The 19,629-nt window shown below is 39.1% G+C and overlaps 1 protein-coding gene across 2 annotated transcripts in view; it reads right to left on the reverse strand.

Annotated features, from left to right (window-relative positions):
- The window catches only part of LOC131691803 (coatomer subunit beta'), a 289,311-nt gene that overhangs the window by 48,211 nt on the left and 221,471 nt on the right, over positions 1-19,629 (reverse strand). Inside the window, exons 1-2 of one of the 2 annotated variants that reach the window (XM_058978456.1) lie at positions 6,349-6,507; positions 4,804-5,666 (exon numbers count right to left, since the gene is read on the reverse strand). In XM_058978456.1, coding sequence (XP_058834439.1) covers positions 4,804-5,666; positions 6,349-6,351 — 866 coding nt within the window. In that variant the 5' untranslated portion in view covers positions 6,352-6,507. Of the gene's footprint in view, positions 1-4,803; positions 5,667-6,348; positions 6,508-19,629 lie in introns of those variants that run through there. The other variant, XM_058978454.1, reaches the window with a different exon arrangement.

Here is a 19,629-nt window from a genome sequence, read left to right on the forward strand (position 1 = left end):
GAGACATTGGATATTGAATTGAATCCATCGGTCATACTTAGTGATTTTGAAAAAGCAATCATAAACGCGTGTAAGCTCGAGTTTCCGGAAGCGCAGCACAATGGTTGTTTTTTCCATTTGAGTAAGAATATGTGGGACCATATTAAAGATACGAAAACGACTGCCTTATTTAGCAGTAACCCTGCGAATTTTAATATATTTAAGAAGGTGCAAGCTCTGGCTTTTCTCCCGTCGGAGAAAATTCCAGAAGTTTTTGCAGAAATTAAAAGTCCGGCACCGTCAGACTTGAACGCTTTTTTTGAGTACTTTGAAGACTATTATGTTCTTGGGAAAGTTAAACGGATCGCCAAAAGTGGGCAACTGGTAAGATCCGAACCATTCTTTCCTCCAACGCTATGGTCCGTGTACGAAAGCGTGAAGTCACACATTCCTCGCACATCCAACCAGATTGAAGCCTTCCATCGACGATAGAATGTAATAGTGGATCGGAAGCCAGGAGTCTTCAAAATAATTGAAGAGCTTCAACAGGAAGAGCTGCAAACGGTTGGGTTTGTTGAAGCTCATCTAGCAGGTACACACAAAAAAAGAAATAACTTTAATAATCAAGAAACTGAATTGAAGATATTTACAATTGTTTCCAATTTTGAACAATACAACTTGATGGACTATATAACAGGAATAGCAGCGAACCTCGGTTCAAAATGTAAATAAATAATGTTTAACTCATTAGTTGTTGACCAATGAACCATGTAAATAAAACGCAATAAAACATCTTGTATATACATATTTATGACAAAAGTTGATTACGATAAATGTGCCTCCAATTCCCAATAAATATTATGCCAAATGTCCATTATGCCAAACGTCCATTATGCCAAATGTCCCTAAGCCCCCAATAAGCATTATGCCAAATGTCCATTATGCCAAACGTCTTTATGCCAAATCCGTTATGCCAAACGTCCATTATGCCCTATGGGGTGCACCCAGCAAAATCAAACAAAAGGTTCTGACTCAGAATAATGTCAAAAGGCCGACGGACGAAGACACCGCTGGGGAAGAAGACAATAGACGAAGGGCGAACGGCCGTATCGAGTCAGAGCTCCGTTTCACAACAGTCGTATCCAGCAAAAAATGGAAAACGTGGTCGATAATGAGCGCCAAGATGGACGGAACCAACAACGTATCGGCCAACAAAGGCTCAGTTGGTGCAGCCTACAAAGCCTCCAGCGACGCCTGTGGCTGCATGAACCTCGAACATTTGATGAAACTACAGGAAGCACTCGAAGGTGACATACCAATTCCGGCGTCGTAACGAATGATGTAAGGAAATTGAGAGCGTGATATCAATGCCGGGGCACGGACCACACCGTCTGCGGCATTGTGTGGATTTTAAGAAGCTGTGCTTTGAGTGCACCACGATGTTCTGGATTGCTCCTGTTCATCTGCACTGTGGAGAAAATTCGGCTATGGTGTTAGTATTCCTGGAGGAAGGTGCTTCCGTCACGGAGTTGGAGAAAAATCTCGCCGATCGCCTAGGCGTAAAAGAGTAAAAGATATCTACGATTGACAGCCACAATTGCTCATCGGAGAGAACAATATACATTCGTTTGCTCCGCTCGTAGCAAAAGTGGGCACACAAATGCGGCCGATTGCGATTCTAACTAGCCTCGGATGGACAGTTTATGGTCCAAGATGGTTTCTGCAGTCAGCTATCTGTGCTACCATCACCTGACCAGCAATGATGACCTATACGAGCTGTGAAAGAGCCACTATGCGGTGGAAGAATCGATGCTTGCAACACCACAAGAAATGGGAGAGGAGAAACGTGACCGGAAAATAGTGGAGCGCACAACAAGACGCGTTGGCGATCGTTTCGAAACCGTGTTGCTATGAAAGATTGACGATCCATGATTTCCGGACAGTTATCCAATAGCCCTGCGAAGGATGAAACAACTGCAAGAGGATATCAGCATGCAAAGAGTAGAATACCAGCATAAAGGATATGCACACATCGCTACCGGCGATGAACTGATCGATACTTCCGACCAGGTCTGGTATCTTCCGATCACGTATAGAACTAAAAGAAGCCTGAAAAAGTTCGCCTCGTGTTGGATGCTGCAGCAACGGTACAAGGAGTATTCCTGAACTCTCAGTTGCTGAAAGGAGCAGATATGCTCATCCCACTGATCAAAGTTCTCTCTGGCTTCCGGGTATGGCGGATTGCAGTCGGTGACGACTTGAAGGAGATGTTCCACCAAATGATGATTCGCGCCGAGGACAAACAGAAGAAGCGGTTTGTCTTCAGGGAAAATCCGGCTGATCCACCAAGCGTTTACGTCATGGATGTAGCGCCTTTCGGAGCGACGAGTTGTCCCTGCTCAGTCCAAGAATCGGAACGCAGAAGAGTTTGCTGCGTAATATTCTGAAGCTTCTGTTGCTATTATTCATCGACATCATGTCGATGGCTACTTCAACAGTGTCTATATGTTGGAAGAGGCAGTTAAGATGCCGCAGGAGGTTCGCCTAGTCCACCAAAAGGCGGGACTGGATATCTAACACGCCAGAAGTTCTACGGGGTCTGGGAGAAAAAACCGGCGGCATCGGTACAAGCAAACGTCAACGGAGAGCGTGCTGGGGACGATCTGGGATCCGAATATAGACCAGCTCTCCTTCCCAATGAACACCGCGAAGAGTTGCAGCCATACATATTCGAGGGAAAACAACCGACAAAAAGGCTCGTCGCAAGCTGCATAATGGGATTCTTTGATGCGCTAGAGTCTAGAACACCTATCGCCCTTCACCATCCATGGGAAAATAATTATACAACACCTGTGGCGTTTCAACTGTGATTGGGACTGGGAATTCGGCTCCAATTACTGGTAGCTTTGGAAGCAGTGGACAAGTTTGTTACCGAATGTTGAGGCTGTCCGGATTCCCCGATGTTATCTTGACGGTGCAAATTCCGCTGAAATCCGCTGCAGTCTGATGATGTCTCGGGCTATAAAACGCCAAACTATTCCCCGTCTGGAACTGATGGGTGTCATTCTGGGAGCACGGGTGAGTCAAACAATCTTGAGTATGCACTCGTACCAAATTACCCGCACTGTTTTCTGGAAGAAATCTCGTACCATATGCGACTGGCCCAATTCGGATCAGCACCGATATACCCATTTCGGTCCGGCAAGTTACAAGAGTCGACGAATGGATACCTGCCGAACTCAACATCGTAGACGTGCTTACGAAATGGGGCTAGGACCACCGTTGCAAAGTGACGGGGGAACCATTCTTCGTCGCTTTGCAATGGAGGTCCTGTGTCGGCCGCAGGCAGTTTGGCCAACACTAGCTAGATGAATGGTTCTGTTCCACGGAGTGATCGACGTGGAACCGATTTCTCGTTGGACCAAATTATTATGAGTAACAGCCAGCGTAGTGCGATTTCTCGCCAACTGCCGACGAAAGAGAAGAGGAGCCAATAGTCACTGTACGAGCTACGGAGAAACAGCGGCAGCTAACTTGAAACGTCAGCCGGTTAACCCTATGGAGATAGTCAAGAAAAGTAGTTCAATCTACAAGAGTTCACCGGTACTAGACGACAACGGTATGCTGCGCATGGACGGATGACTTGCAAATTCCGAGAAAATCCTATCTGCATCTGGATGTCGCTCACAGTCTCGCTACGGAATCCTGATGGATGGCCATCACTCGTTTCCGTAGCAAGTTCAGCAAACCAAAGCAAATCTTTTCTGGCAATACCACTTGCTTTTGGGGAACAAACAACGAAATGATCAGGATGAAACGAATACCCGAAGAATGCGCAGAAATCGTGAGCTGTCCTACCAACACCTGGTATTTTATTCCGCTGGGAACGCCACATATGGGCGGTGTTTGGGAGCGGATGGTGCGGTTCGATTTGCGCACTCGAAGATGGGAGAAAGCTGACGGATAAAATCCTGGTGACAGAGCTTGCGGAAGCGACCGACATGATCAACATGCATCCGTTGACATATAGCCAATCTGAAGCACTGATGCCGAACCATTTTCTAAGAGATACGGTGTCTGGTGTAGACATGGAGGTAGACCTCAGCATCTTACAGATCGAATGTGGGAGAGGAGTATCTTCCAACGAACAATCAATGGTCGAAATGGTTCGAAGAAAAAAATTCTGAAAAGGGGGTATCATTGAGGCGGTGGTTTGGACGGAAGAGTTCGAAGGGTGTAAGTGCAACAGCAACAAAGTGTTGTAAATCTAGCGGCGCTGGAGGTCAGGTAAATCCAAAAATAGCGGATATTAGGGGCTGGGTTGTTGCGACGCCGCTTTAATATCCTTAGCTGCGAAGCATAGCTTCAACATGATAGCTCACACCTAGCAAAAGACAACAGCAGTAGTATACAAGTGAGGGTACGGTAGTTTGGCTGTGTTGGTAACAATTGATGGAAATGAATTCTGAGGGAACGAACTACACAAGCGCCGGTTGTAATCCTTCTTTGCATGAAAAGCAATATATTTAAAATTTTATTTGGATTGACCGATCGTTCAATTTCGAGACACCATTGTCCAAACAACGCTCATGTAATTAAATGTACTAATATGTTAATGCTAATACTGATAATCATCGCATTTATCGGAAATCCAAGCTCATTTCCTCAACTGACCATCGACAACAAGATCTCAGAAAAGTGGTGACAGCACACCACTTTGTGGCCATAAAACATTAGTCGAAACAAAAATAAAACTAAATTATATATGTTGGGTATCTTAATTTTAGGCATGATATTAAATAAACAATAAAAAAGATTACTCACCCCAGCGCCACATTGTTAGTTCCTCGCATACAGGCAATGGTCCACACCCGCTCGAAACCGTAGTTCAGCGAGGTTTCCAGCCGATAGGTGCCCGAGTGCCAGATCCGAATGGTACCATCCTCCGAACCGGTCAACACAATCGGCAACTCCGGATGGAACGATACTGCCGAAACATTCTGTGCATGACCTTCCAACGTCTGAACGCAAGTTTTGTTCTGATAGTCCCAAATTTTCACCAACCGATCGTCGGCCCCGGAAATCAAATATGGTTTATCCCCACCGTGGTAGTAATCGACGCAATTTACACCCTTCTCGTGCCCATCAAGGGTAAAATTGGGTACGTTGGACCCGAGCTGCCATACCTTAACCGTTCGATCCAGCGACGCACTGGCGAATGTGTTGTTGTCTTTCGGGTTAAACACGATCTGCATCACGTAGTGGGTGTGACCTTCGAAAACCCGCTGCATGGACCACAGCTTCTCCCAATTCCACAGTTTGATCAACATGTCATCACTGCACGTCAAAATCAGTGGCTGTGTCGGATGTACGGCAATGCTCCGAACGTAATCTGTGTGCGCTTCGAATGAGTGTACCTTCTCCAGGGTGTTGTAGTTGAATACTCGCACCTGCATGTCATCCGATCCGGTCAGGATCCAATTTTTACGAGCCACAAATCGAGCACATCGTACCGGAATGTCACACACCTCGAAATCCTTCACCAGCTGCTGATTCTCGTAGTTCATCACGTGAACGTGCCCATTGTACAGGGCGCACAACATCCACGGCTCGGTGGGATGTAGATCGACCGATTTGACTCGATCCGAGCGGGACGTTAGCCGCCTCTTGATGTCTAATCGCAGTGGCTGAACGGAGTGGTTGAAAATGTATATTAGGATATTATTAAAATTAGGAATATATTGAACTGTTTGGAATTTTGATGAATTTGAGCGAGCAACCGTTGAGCATATTGTATTTCATTTCGACAGGATGCTGAGTCAAAAAATGTAACCTAGCGTAGCTTATAAAAAAAACTTGAGTCGGTATATGAAAATCCAATCTATTAATTTAATTTAAAAGAAAATCCCTCCCCTCGAGCAGCTATTTTAAGCCAAGCTACAATAAGCTGCAAAACTTTTTCGACGAGCTGCTTCCGCTTGGCTTATCACAACCATCAACATCAGTTCTCCATCCGACCCGTCGTGCTCCACCGACGTTGAGGAGACGAACCGCATTACGTTTACAAGCAATCCCAACAACAGTATCGCAAGTTTTCTATCCCGAAACCCAACATTGTCACAAATAACATCCATGATACATTTACTGTAGCTTCATTCCTGCTGATTCTAATGAATATTATACTATCAGCAAACCAGGACCAATTCTTTTCATTACATATAACATTAAAAACTGATTTTTCCGCTGAAGATTGCTTTCGCGTAACATCCTCCAGCTCGATATGATGGAACAGCACAAATTTCATCACCGATTTTGATTGAAATACACCCAGCCACGAATCGCATAATATCGCTCCCGGACGGAACTAACCATTTTCGCTAAATTCGCACAAGTTGAAGCACTATTTTCCTCAGAAATTCCACCGAAAAACGAGCACCGACATACAGGAAAACTTTCGGAAAAACGCACCCGCGACGAACCGAGTTCAGTTTAGACGTGGCTCGAAATGATGATTCTGACGGTAAACGTCAAATAATGTGGCGCTGCAGTTGAAAGTAAACGAGTAAAATTTGTGTTCTCACGCTGCATGTGTGCGTGTGTTGGACTGTCAGCTGAATCGCAAAAGGGGAAAAATTGTTTCACAACTAGAGGCGCTCGCGGCGGAAAGCAGATAACGAAACCCAGTTAGAAAATTCCGGCTCGTTCGCCCGAATAGAAATGTACAGTAACAAAACCATGATTTTCACTGTGACAGTGCAGTAATTTTACAATAATTTACAGTAAGTTTTAGTGTTATGCTACAATACAAAAACAATAAACTTTAACGTTTTTACAGTAAATTTCAATGTAAAATAGATTTTTACAGTGAGAAAGGGGGGTGGTTATGTATCTTAACATTAAAAAAATCAATTTTTCTCCATACATTTTTTTCTCGAAAACAGTAAAATTTAATGTACATGCACTGTAATAGTTTTTTGCTGAACGGTGAAATTTATTGTTACATAAAATTTTATTGTAAAGCTACTGTGAGAACTTGGCATCGAGCAATGTTGAAACAGTAATAACTATAATATTTATTGTTTTATGATTGTTTGTAGGGTAAATTATATTGTAAAATTCTATCCGGGCGGTGTAGAAATGACTATTGCCGAATCGGATAATACGGGTGCAACATTTATCGTGTGTTGTACGATTAGGCAATCGGACAAACGATGACAGCGTTTTCAGATGGTTTTTATGTAATAATGTTTTCATTAAAAATTCGGTATTACTATGAAGTGAGTGAATGTATGTAAACCAGATGTTACATGCAATTTACATAAAAGTACTTTCTAAAGTCCCAACTCGACCGCAATGCATAGGCGGCTCCAGCCTATGCATTGCGGAAATGAGGGCCCACCTTTGTGACAAAAAAATGTCAAATTTTGGAATGCTACCTCGTTATGTAAAACTACTATTTTCTCTTTTTTAATCGCCAGGGAGTTAATTTCGCCATTGATTTTGTTAACATAAACAACACGAGGTGAATGTTTTTGTTTTCCAGATAGTCATGCTCAATTTTGCGCAATCGATCAGGATATAATGGATCACCCAGCCTAACAGTAGCTTCAAACAAAAGAAACTGGTCAGAAACTGAGCCCGTTAGTGGCCAGGTGCTGACGAAATTTGATGCTTGTGTTTTGATCGACGATGAGATTTATGCGAAAACCAATTTCAAAGACATTTTACATTTGTTTACGTTTGATTTGGCAAGGGAAATGGTACTGTGACAAGAAAATCAGCATCAGCAGTCCAATGATGGCCCAATAGGGATCTTTAATTTAGAAAAATTGTGCCAGTTTTTCATATGTATTGGTAGCGGGTGTCCTTACGAGTACACTCATATCATTCTTAAACCTTAATTATTCTATTATGATTTTTAAATTTATAAAAAAAAACAAATTAAATTAAACCAGCAAACTGACAGTTGTCCTACTAAATGACGTATCTGCAAATATCTCGTTCGCCTCATTGTTAACCGGGACAGAACCCCACACAGCATGATCTGGTACTTTGTCAATCCGCTATCAGCTTGCCATCGCAAGTTTCATCTGCAAACTATGGTAGATCTGATAAGGCAACCTATAGAGTCGTGCAAGTCGCATGGGTTTGGATGTGTTATTGTCCTAAAAGGAAACAAACTAAAAAAAAATGTTTTTTTCAATAGTTTCGGGCCAAAAAATTTAAAAAGACCTGAGATATTAACTCACGGTACTAATCTGCATCAGAATATGCCTTAACCCGCATACTCCTAAAGATCCCTATTGGGTCATTAAATGAGAAAAAATCCTTTATTACATACATCGATAAAGCTGATTTTCGTGATTACAACAATGTTTTTTTTTCAATTCAGGAAACGTGAAAATAAAATTTAAATTTAAAATAAAGAAATGTGTTGACAGCTAGGGGCAGATCACTTGTGATGCATTTTTAAAAATCAGCTAAATTATGGGACCACTTCAATGAAAAACATACACTGACAGCGGAAGAATTGAGTATAAAATTAAGGGTTACTTTTGAAAATGTCTTTTGTAATAACCCATATTCCATCCACGCAAAATTCAGTCGGAAGATAAGACATAATTCTGGCTGATTCCAGTTAGTATTCCGGATCCAGTGACATAACCGTTTCTAATTAGAATCATTTGTGTCACTGGAGCCGGAATACTAACTAGAACCAGCCAGAATTCCAGCTCACTTGCCGACTGGTAGCTCAGCAAAAATAAAAATGTCCATCTGTGATGACTAAAACAGGAAAAAAATCTGTATAAATTTCCAAAAAATCACAATATTTTCAAAAATCTGTGAAATTTTCATCAAAACGCCAAAAATCTGTCATCTGTGAAAAAGAATCTGTGATCAAAAATTGTGAAAAAAAATCTGTGATATTACAGAAAAATCTGTGAATATGGTAACCCTGGTGCTGATGTCTCTTACTGTCTCAAGAAGTCGTCTCCAAATAACTCGGCTCATGGCCTACGTCTTCAATCACAAGTAGTTTGAAACTTTTGCAACACACATTCATTCTGGTCAATCTTTCTTGGACGCTGCATCTTTATCTGTGGAGCCCATTTCGCGAACTTTTTCTACTTGGTTCTTACTCGACATTTCCCACACACTGCAGCGGCGAATGGGGATGTTATCCAAGCAGTTATTGTGATTCGTTGATCATACACCGTCTCCTTGTTTCGTTATCAATGAACTACACCATAAACGGTCTAGAATATCTTCCGCTCGAAAACGTTTGTCCTTTATCAACTTAGTCTAAGTTTTGTGGCAGTATTTGATAAGAATATTGTTGATGATATCTTTTGCGCACTCGAGATATTTTTCACTTATGAAGTTGTACCTAGTTATCTCAATTGTCAACTGATTTCTGCCAAACAACCTGTAAGTGATTTAGCTTTTATTTTATTCTGCTAGAGAACTAGTTCCTGATTTATGCGAAAATTCCTTTGGGACTATTCGCGGGCCATATTCATGAATATTTCATCATGTCGCATGAAAATATCGTATATCTGACACCTGCAGCTTCATCTGGAATAATACTGGCAAGTTGCATAAAAATTCGTACAAAGGAACTAAATTGAATTTCATTTGGAACTAGATTTGCTAATCTCTTGAGAATTCGAGGATATCTGTGCAATTCCAGGTCCCCTGTTCTATTCGATTCTCTTTCATTCAATAAGCATAAATCGCGGTACGCCTGGGATGGAAGTCTGTGAAAATAGAAGGTCTCGTACCGGATTGAATTTTAGAAACAAAAATGCATTATTATCGAAGCTTGCTAAGTGGCTTATGAATTCAAGAGAAAAGCTTTCTTCAATATCCTTCCAGCTGACGCGTCATTGTATATATTTGCAACCACATGAATCTCCAAGACAATTAAGATTTCTGACAGGTGATTTACAACCACAGATGAAATGTATCGCTAAAGAATTTTTGTTTGTTTGCCTCACGAAATACCTAACCTCAACCGGTTTTTGTAGTACAAAATGTTTTGTTTTCCTCACGAAATAATTCGGTACCGTTTCTTTTTTAACGGGAATAGGAAGGCTTATTTCACCTGTATTTCAGAACGCTGTGTACTCAGTGCACTACGCGACTTCTGGAGGAATTTCTGCAAACGACAACTGTTTTTCCAGTAGATACATCATACGCTAAGCTGATCAACTCTGACGGAAAAATCCGTACACCATACCGCAACGAAGTGTGATCGTTCACTTCGCTCAGACAAACAGTTCGCATGGAGTTTTTCGTCAGAGTTGGTCAGCCTAAATTTACCGGTTATGACGTTTCTGCTGTCAACCATACGACAGAGGAGCATAATCGTACACCATGCTCATGCACACAATCCATAAAGTATACGGACAAAATTGTCGAAGTTGCACTGCGAGGAAGCACTGTCGTCCATATCGCTTGTTACGAGCAGTTTTCCAGAAAAGATATAAAAGGTGCCTATTACTATTATTATTATTATTGTTTTATATTACTGTTAGTGCTCATGTAGTCTACTCAACATTGGGCTTTAGTTGAATTAGAAAAATCAACTTCAACATTTCTTCATTTTCCACCGCATCGATTCTTTAAAGTTGATATAAACCCTTTTCAATTTGCCTCCTACACGGTTAAATAAAACAACCTGCAGAAAAGTTCTTTTAACTTACTTTTGAGTTGTGCGTCGCTTTCGCACTTATTAGTGTTGTCGAAAACAAAACGAGAGGTTCGACTCAGTCGAGATCTTCCGTGGGGGAAGTTACTTTTGAGTTGTTTGGGGTGAACTCAAAATTAGGTAAATTCAACTTAAATTTGAGTATAAAAAACCTATCAATGAGTTGTAATTTTTGCCGTGGTTAAATGGAAACTACCTTCAACACGGTTTACCTAATTTTAAGTTCCCCCACGATACCACGAGATTGAGTCAAAGGAACTCTATTTTAGGTAGTTTTTTGTTTCCGTGTAGACATCGAGCTTGACGTCAAGGGAAGTCATGTCATTTTCATCAACACGGTTAAATAAAACAACCTGCAGAAAAGTTCTTTTAACTTACTTTTGAGTTGTGCGTCGCTTTCGCACTTATTAGTGTTGTCAAAAACAAAACGAGAGGTTCGACTCAGTCGAGGTCTTCCGTGGAGGAAGGTACTTTTGAGTTGTTTGGGGTGAACTCAAAATTAGTTAAATTCAACTTAAATTTGAGTATAAAAAACCTATCAATGGGTTGTAATTTTTGCCGTGGTTAAATGGAAACTACCTTCAACACGGTTTACCTAATTTTAAGTTCCCCCACGATACCACGAGATTGAGTCAAAGGAACTCAATTTTAGGTAGTTTTTTGTTTCCGTGGGACAAGCAAGCGTATCTATTGGCTCTCAAACGTGAAACTTTTTCGCTCGATGCGCCAACTGGATTTCATTTTCGGTACTAGTCAAATGATGAAAACATTTTCTTGCATTGATGGTATAGGATGGTTGTTCTATTTTAATTGTTTTAAAATAAATATCACATAGTTTCACAAAAAGCTTGATTACATGTGATAAGAAAACACTCGTTCTTTCGTTTGACACCAAAACATTCAGTTGAACTCAATATTTTATTATGAATTATTGAGATCCGGAATTATTTTTGTATTGTTGAGGTTAGGTTGGTTGTTTTAGATATGGAAAATGTTTATCTAGAAATTGGACTTATCAGTGGACAACCTCGACTACCAACAACTACACTCTTTAATCCAGTGATTTTTGCCCACCTTCGTGTTTTCTATCGAAATTTCAATCTCTGAATTTCATTTTAGTATAAATTGAAACCGGAAGAACAAATGTGAGTGAAGTAACCAGAAATTTACCATCTGGATATTTTTCAGAGGTAGGAAACATATTTTCTTCACCAATATTACTTTTCATTAGAAGAAATAACGTTTAATTATAATATTGATTGAATTTAAAAAAATCAGAATTTACTTTCCAATGCGTTTTGACAGATGAAAATAAAAACATCATCATTGAACTTCCGTGCCCTCTGGCGGTCGACATCTAGCGTTAGATCACGAATAGCTAGCTGGCCATGGGATTTGATTTTGTGCAAAATGTTTTCATACTGTAAGAAACGATCGAAAACAAATGGTCAATTATACTGGCATGTGTTCATAATTTTATTTAATGGAAATGAGAGAATTCTTAACTACATTGTTTTTTCGAAATTAAACCTACTCTCGATAATTTATCTCATATGCACTCTTGACTATAATGTAATATTTGGCATTCGAAATGTTGGATATTCAATTTTGACTACATTTCAACAAATTTCATACAGTGCACACAAATCTTTGCGTATGCCATAGTGTTGCCGAAGTGCATGTAAACAAACATGTATTTACAAAAAACTTCCGGACAGGAAATTCCAGTTTCTGTGCTTTTTTCCACGAAACTGTGAATTAAAAATGTTTCCCTTACTTATCACGGAAAGATCAAGTTATGTTCAGTGTTTTCTATGACGTAGTTACGTAGATAACTTGTCCAGAGAGCTGCAGTGTTAGAAAGCGCCATAATGGGTCGATCTGCACCGCACTCCAAATTTTTCGAACAGGAAATTTTCGTAACCACATAATGTTTAGTTTGGACGTGTATTTTTAAATGTTTGTTACACTTCGTTTTAGGTATTGAAGAAAATTGCACGCAGAAAAAAGATTTGTAGGTTCAATAAAATTATGCATTAAATTCAATAAATTAAATTATTGGTCGGGAGACAATAAAATTATTTATTGAATTCAATAAAATTTATTTATTGTTTCAATAAAACAAAATTATCGTTCCGTTTTTCAATAATTATTTTATTGAAATTAAAAGAAAATTATTGATACTAAAAATGTATTTATTGAAAGCAAAAATTTGTTGTTGTTCTAATAAAAAATTATTTTCAAACCAATAAGTTTGTCTGTTAAAGTGATAAACAGTAAATGATTGGATTAAATATCACATATTTTTGGTTTAAATATGCTAATTTTTTCTGCGTGTGGACGCAATTCTGATTGCCACAAATAATACAGGTGCGGTATTACCACAGTTCTTATTGAAGTGGTCCGTTAAATGCATTTCCTTCACACAAAATAGAAATTCGTAATGCATTTTGCGTTGCGTCTAAGACGTCAAAACCCTACAAAAAACAGCCCTACATTCGACAAAATATCGAACAAAGTGGATCAGTGTAGGATGATTGTTAAGTAATCTTTTCTGCGAGGGAGTGCAAAGTTGATGCAAAAATCTCGACAAACATATGATTACGGCTTAAAAGCCAACTGTCAAAACTCTCTTTGAAAGGAAATTTCGGACAAACCGTTACTGGCTAAATACAGTTCATAGCAGTTAATGAAAGAGAAAGTTCTCTTTTGTTTACTACCAACATCTGTGATTGGCGAGTAACGGTTTGTCCGGAATTTCCTTTCAAAGAGTATTTTGACAGTTGGCTTTTAAGCCGTAATCATATGTTTGTCGAGAAATGTAAACTAAATGCATTTTTTCTAAGTTGATGCAAATTTGTTATACATTCTTAGAGTGATCTGTCCCCTAGCTTTAAATGCAATTATTTCGGAATGGCGTTTTTTGAAAACAACCGTTGCGGTGATATCTCAAAAACTATTCATCCGATTTGCCTAAACTTTGTTTTAAATTATTTGTATTTACATTCTTGTGTATTTGAACGGTTTCTTGCACATCAAAAAATTTCGATTCTTTGCAATGAATTTTTGTTTAAAATTTTGAACACTATAAAACTCAATTTTTTGGTCAATATGTTTTATTTACCAGAAAAAATTTTTATTGGGAAATCGATCCATTCAAGTACACAATGCATTTTTCTTCAACAATATTTTTAGTTTTTGGATTTCAGTTGAGCGGTTCGGTTTGGAGAGCGTTCACCGCACACCTCTGCCAAAAAACACGCTTTAGGGGATCGGCCATAACTGCGATAACCTTGAATATTTTTTTAATTCAACTTGTTTTTCTATCTTCGTTAGTGCTACCACAGATCTGTTTTTCGCTTTTTCAAATAAAATTTGCACAAAACGCTTTAAAAAAATGACGAACTTTGTTCAATTTTTCGCCACAACTTTGTATATAACCCCTCAAGCGAAAAAAAATAGATTTTTTACCCGTTACCCCAGGTGCCCCCCTTAAGTAAAGGGTAGCAAAAAATATGAACATTTCTAAAATATCTGAAATATTACAATATATGAATGTATTTGCCTGAGATACTACCCGCTTTAAAATATGCATAGTTTTTCGGATATTTGTGGAATGTTATTGATTTTAATTATTTGTAATATCTTTTGCAGTACTAGTTTTTTGAAAATGCCTTCTGATATTTTGAATTTTAATATTTGGAAATTTCTTTGTGATTTAGTCTTCTTTAGTATAAGAACAAATATATTAAAATATTGCTTGTGGCACTAAAAACTGGATTCTAACCGCATTGCGCACTTACCATTCTTCCATTAAATTCTTCTCATAGACCGGTTAGTTCGACTGGTCTGTCTATGAAAGTACCATCTCTATCACTTGAAATACATATTTTTTGACAGCTCGCAGTTTTGAGATCACTCGCACTTTAAAAGTGCGGAGTCCAGGTTGGTGGGAAGTGCGCAATATTTTTGGAATTTTAATGATTCATATACGATGAAAACAATGAAATGGATATGCCTTTTTAAAATTTATATTGGATATTTTTGGAATGTTATAATGTTAAGTTAAATTACGAGCTTCTTTGAGATTTATCCTTCTTTTGAACCTGAGCTGCGTTCTGGAACTTCGATTGATTGACAATGATTTTTAATTTTTTTTTATTGCGATTATAGAGGTATTTTATCCTTAGGGTTATTCGCGTCATTTATCGGGTTGGAAAAATCTCTTTAGAAAAATCTCTAACACTATGTGCGGGATTGGGAATTGAACCCGGGAGAGCTGCGCACAAGGCAATCGATTTACCAACTACGCTATGCCCGCTCCCCAAATAATAAATATGAAAATTTGTTTTTTAACTTACATTAACATGATCAGGGACCCACAAATATTTCAAAAGCAGAAGCATGTATAAATTTTATTGTACATTTAGAATACAATGAAAACATACTTTATCTTTTTAAACAAGTCTGAAGCGTCAAAGAAATTATTATTTTTTTCAAAATATTTTATTATTTTTTTTTAAATTTCTTCAAAATAATTCTAAATACAACGTTTCTCGAAGTTTATAATCTACTTCAGATTTCAATGGTGTAAAAAATTATTAAGAAAAAGTACATTACGGGAAATGATACTCCGGAAAAAGGTACCATCGGGGAAATGGTTTTCCGGGAAATGGTATTCCGCGAAATTACGTACAATCGGATGCCGCTGGTTCTTCATTTTTAGTTTCCGCTCAATTGTCGCCCAATACTTCGCTAACTATTGAACGAAACTGGGGAACACTTGGTGGATGCAACTGTTTTAGCATTATAGTGGTACCATTGTAGAGCGTCCTTGCTGTAATGCCAGCTGACTAGATTTGGTCAGAAGGTTCCTGGACAATCATGGAACTTAATCAGTTGGTTGAAACACTCTCTTTACTTCTGAATTCACATTGTGATCTGTCTGCCATTGGAACAGATCTTTTGCCAAATCATTTTTTTTTTGGGGCACACATACTTTAATCAGTCAGGAACCTTTTCGCGAGCAGAGGCCTTGAGGAATTTGAGTCTCGGAATTGGTTTAAAACTGACTTTCGCAAAAACCATTTCCAATGTGGTCCGTTCAACAATAGAATAACCATTGTCTGGTACAATATCGAACATACCCACTATCGTTCTTCTATACTCCACCATACAAACAACTTCTTAAGAACGTTCACCATATTATGCTTTTTTACATATACATTTGGACAATATACTATTCAAGAACCGCACAGCTTATGGCGACATAAATATTTTAGAGCTAGCGATTATTAAAATATTATGGTGGAGAAAAAAAATCACATTGCGAACAATTTGTTTCCGTTCAAATTCTATTGAGTTATGTAGATTTATTTTGTTACACGCCATCTTCTGAAGAAAGCTTTTTAGACACTAAATGGACTGTCGTTTTATCCAATTGAGCCATCGTCGTAATATTGTAAGACGAGGTTTGTTTTATCATATTAATCTACAGGTTTTTGGAACAAGCTAAACAGATATACGAGTAACAAAGCATACTAGAGCAGTATTACCCTTTAGCATAGAAGTATAATGTAGTATACAATTTTTCAATATAGGATACATGGAAGATGTTGGAAATGGTAAGAAAATGAATATGGTAGTTTAGTTGATGGAATATATTAGTAGTATTCCCAATATGGTCAGTATTATATGAATACTTTGGAAATAAATCAAAACGTTTTTGAAATGGTATTCGTTTATACGGGTACATATTGTTACATTTAGAAAGTAGAGCTCTATCGATTTATGTAAAAAAGGGAATTGTATTCGTTATTTAATGATTCAATTGCAAAATATTGAACAAGTATTCTAGGCAATTCTATCATCGAGGTTTATAATAGGTTCGGACTCTAGGGGCAAATCACTTGTGATGCATTTTTCAAAATCAGCGAAATTAAATGCATTTCTTTCCATCAAAATAGAAATTCGTAATGCATTTTGCGTTGCGTGTAAGACATCAAAACCCTACAAAAACAGCCCTACATTCAATTAAACCTCGAACAAAGTGGATCAGCGTAGGACGATTGTTAAGTAATCTTTTCTGCGAGGGAGTGCAAAGTTGATGCAAAAATGGAAATTAAATGCATTTTTTCTAAGTTGATGCAAATTTGTTACACATTCCTAGAGTGATCTGCCCCTAGTTCGGACCACATCCAGAAGATGTAAATGAAGCGATTGGTGGATATCTAGAGTAGAATGCAGGAGAAGATTTGACATAACGATGTTTCACGAAAATCATTGCGATTTAATTATGTTTTAAACTGTAGCAATCCAGTTATCAATTCCAAAATAAATCACAACCGCCGAGAAGTAGTTCCATCTTCCTTAAAAGGTCACACAACCAACCGTTTGCCTTCCGCTCAAGGGAAACCCACGGCAAACATCAAACAGATATTTCACACCATTTCCCGACAGCTACCGGTATTCGTTACACCTATTATCTAGTCACATCATCGCATGCGTCGCCGGTGGGGTGAGTGTTGCGGTAAACGATCTTTAGAAAACATGTGAGAATATATTGTACAAGTGCGCTATGTGTATAGACGAACAAATGGCAGCACCTTTTAAAAGGATTCCCTATGCAACGCTGCAGAAATGAAAAACCGGCCTCCTCCGCCAGGCTGTCGGTGTGGTACACCATCATTCCAACTGCCAAAACCACAATCAGACGAAGTGTGGTTAGAAGAGCACCTCAAAAGGGTTCGCCGGTTTACGTATTGCACATGTACCTACTACACGCAGGATGAAACACACCGACTTCACGAGATGTGAGTAATTAGAGGAGTTTCCTTCGTTCCGTCGTCGTCGCCGATCGTAATGAATAGAAATTCTTCGCATATTCTGAGGTTAGGTGTTTCCCCATCTCTGCTACCGCCGCCGCCGCCGTGAAATAGCTGCCCGGTTTGAGGTTTGAGCAAATTAAATTCATTTGTTTTTATTGAAAGTTATCACATTACGGGTCCGGCTTTTATTCTCGGGATCCAAGAGATCCGAAAGCTTTGTCTCGATTTGTGGTTTCGATGTCGATACGACTAGCCGGTGATTTTCGACCCAACCGTGGTCAGCTGTCACAGCAAATGTTTCCCTTATTCACCAGGTGTCGCACCGAAACCATCTAGGTTTTGCCTTTTTCTGCCACCCCGATTCTTAACAGATAATGTAATCATGTTGTTGGTCCTATCGCAATCGTTTATTTTCCCATTTGAATTCATTACTGGTGACAATGAATTTGTCAGTCTGTTTTCCTGAGAGGAAAAGTCGAGAGTGACATTTAAAGGGGGAATTTCCCCTTCGATTTTCGGTCCACTTTCACCGACATTCGCCGTCGGTAAGATTAAAACGATCAAAATAATAGCAACCCTAATGTTCGTGCTGCGCCGGTACAGTAGGCGGGGTGGGGTGGTGTGTGGTTAAGAGTTTGCTGGGGTGGGTCCAAGATAAAAACCAGAACAACGTGAATCTAATAATGCACTGATCTAATCACGCTACAGGGGGAGAGAATTGACTGTCATAGCATAGCATTGGAAAGACTGTGACAGTTCATTTTCGAGCCGAAGCGGGGTGTATCAATTTTCCTAATATGATTTACGCTGAAAAGGGGGAAAACTACATGAGGAGTGGAGCGGTAGCTATCCATCAGAAGAAATAGCATGGAAAGATGACACGGTAGTGATAAGCAGATGCTTAATTTGAAAACGATCGACACGAAGTGATAAGAATGAGTGTTTTTTCGTCGCAGTTGCTATCGCGTTTCACCGGCCAGAAGATAAGAAATTTGTGACAGTTGGATGTCTTTTTGACGAGAATTTGTTAAAAGAGTTTGGTTCTAGTCTAGCTCTTACCTTCTCGCGATGCCAACCGGGCACGAGCCACTTTATGCCGTTTTTTCTTGAGACCCGGGACTGATTTTGGGTTTTGGCACCTACCGCTGTCATTTGTTCACTAATTTTGACCACTGAGAACTGACATATAAGTTAAGTTTTCAACTTGTGTAAGAAATAAAACTGTCATTTTGAAATAACAACAGCAAGTAGCAACTTTCCACTGGCCGGCGCTACGATCAGCCAGCAATCACGTATGGGACTTGCGTGCAAACTTGGATACAATGGTGATTCACGCATGCGAACCTGTATGCGATGGCGAACATGTTTATTATTATAATACCACCTTACTTCCGAAAAGGAATTTGAAAAATTTAAAACTTAACCCTCCGCAGACCAGGTGAGATCTCCACGTATGTGCTAGCCTCCAACCAATAAACATGGGGTCGTATCCGACCCCAACTCGTCTGCGGAGAATTAAAAAATATTAGCATCAGCCTCAACAACATATGTATGCGCATAAAAAAGCAGATTAATCTATCCCCCGCTGGGTCAGCATCATCGAAACACCGAGCGGAGCTTGTGGAATGCAATCTCTTTTTTGTAGTGCAGTTTTACTGTGTGAAATCAGACTCATCAGCTAAACCATTTCAAATGTATCTGTTTGCATTAGCTTCTGTAGCTGGGTTCGTGAATTTTCGTGTCAGTTTTGATTAACCTTTCTTTCTCATTATGATCTTCGTATGAAATAAGCAATTTTTCAAGTATAACATTTGAATACATATATTTTAATCCTGAAAACTCGAATTCCGTCATGGTTCTTATATATATTTACACACAAAAAATACTTAGACTGAATATAATTTGAGCCGATCCCGAGATACACCGTTTTGAAGCGAAATGCGTCGCATTGTTTACATCATTAACAAGCTGTGTAACATATATTTTTTCCAAGGAAAAAAATTGGATGAACCAATTTGCGCATAAGGGCACAACACCTAACTTAGAAAAGTTGGATTTAAATGTTTAGTGTTCCACTTGTCAGTAACTGACCTCAATTTGCTGCCAGTTAGA

The sequence above is a fragment of the Topomyia yanbarensis genome, chromosome 3 (genome assembly GCF_030247195.1).
Source record: "Topomyia yanbarensis strain Yona2022 chromosome 3, ASM3024719v1, whole genome shotgun sequence".
Lineage (NCBI taxonomy): Eukaryota > Metazoa > Arthropoda > Insecta > Diptera > Culicidae > Topomyia > Topomyia yanbarensis.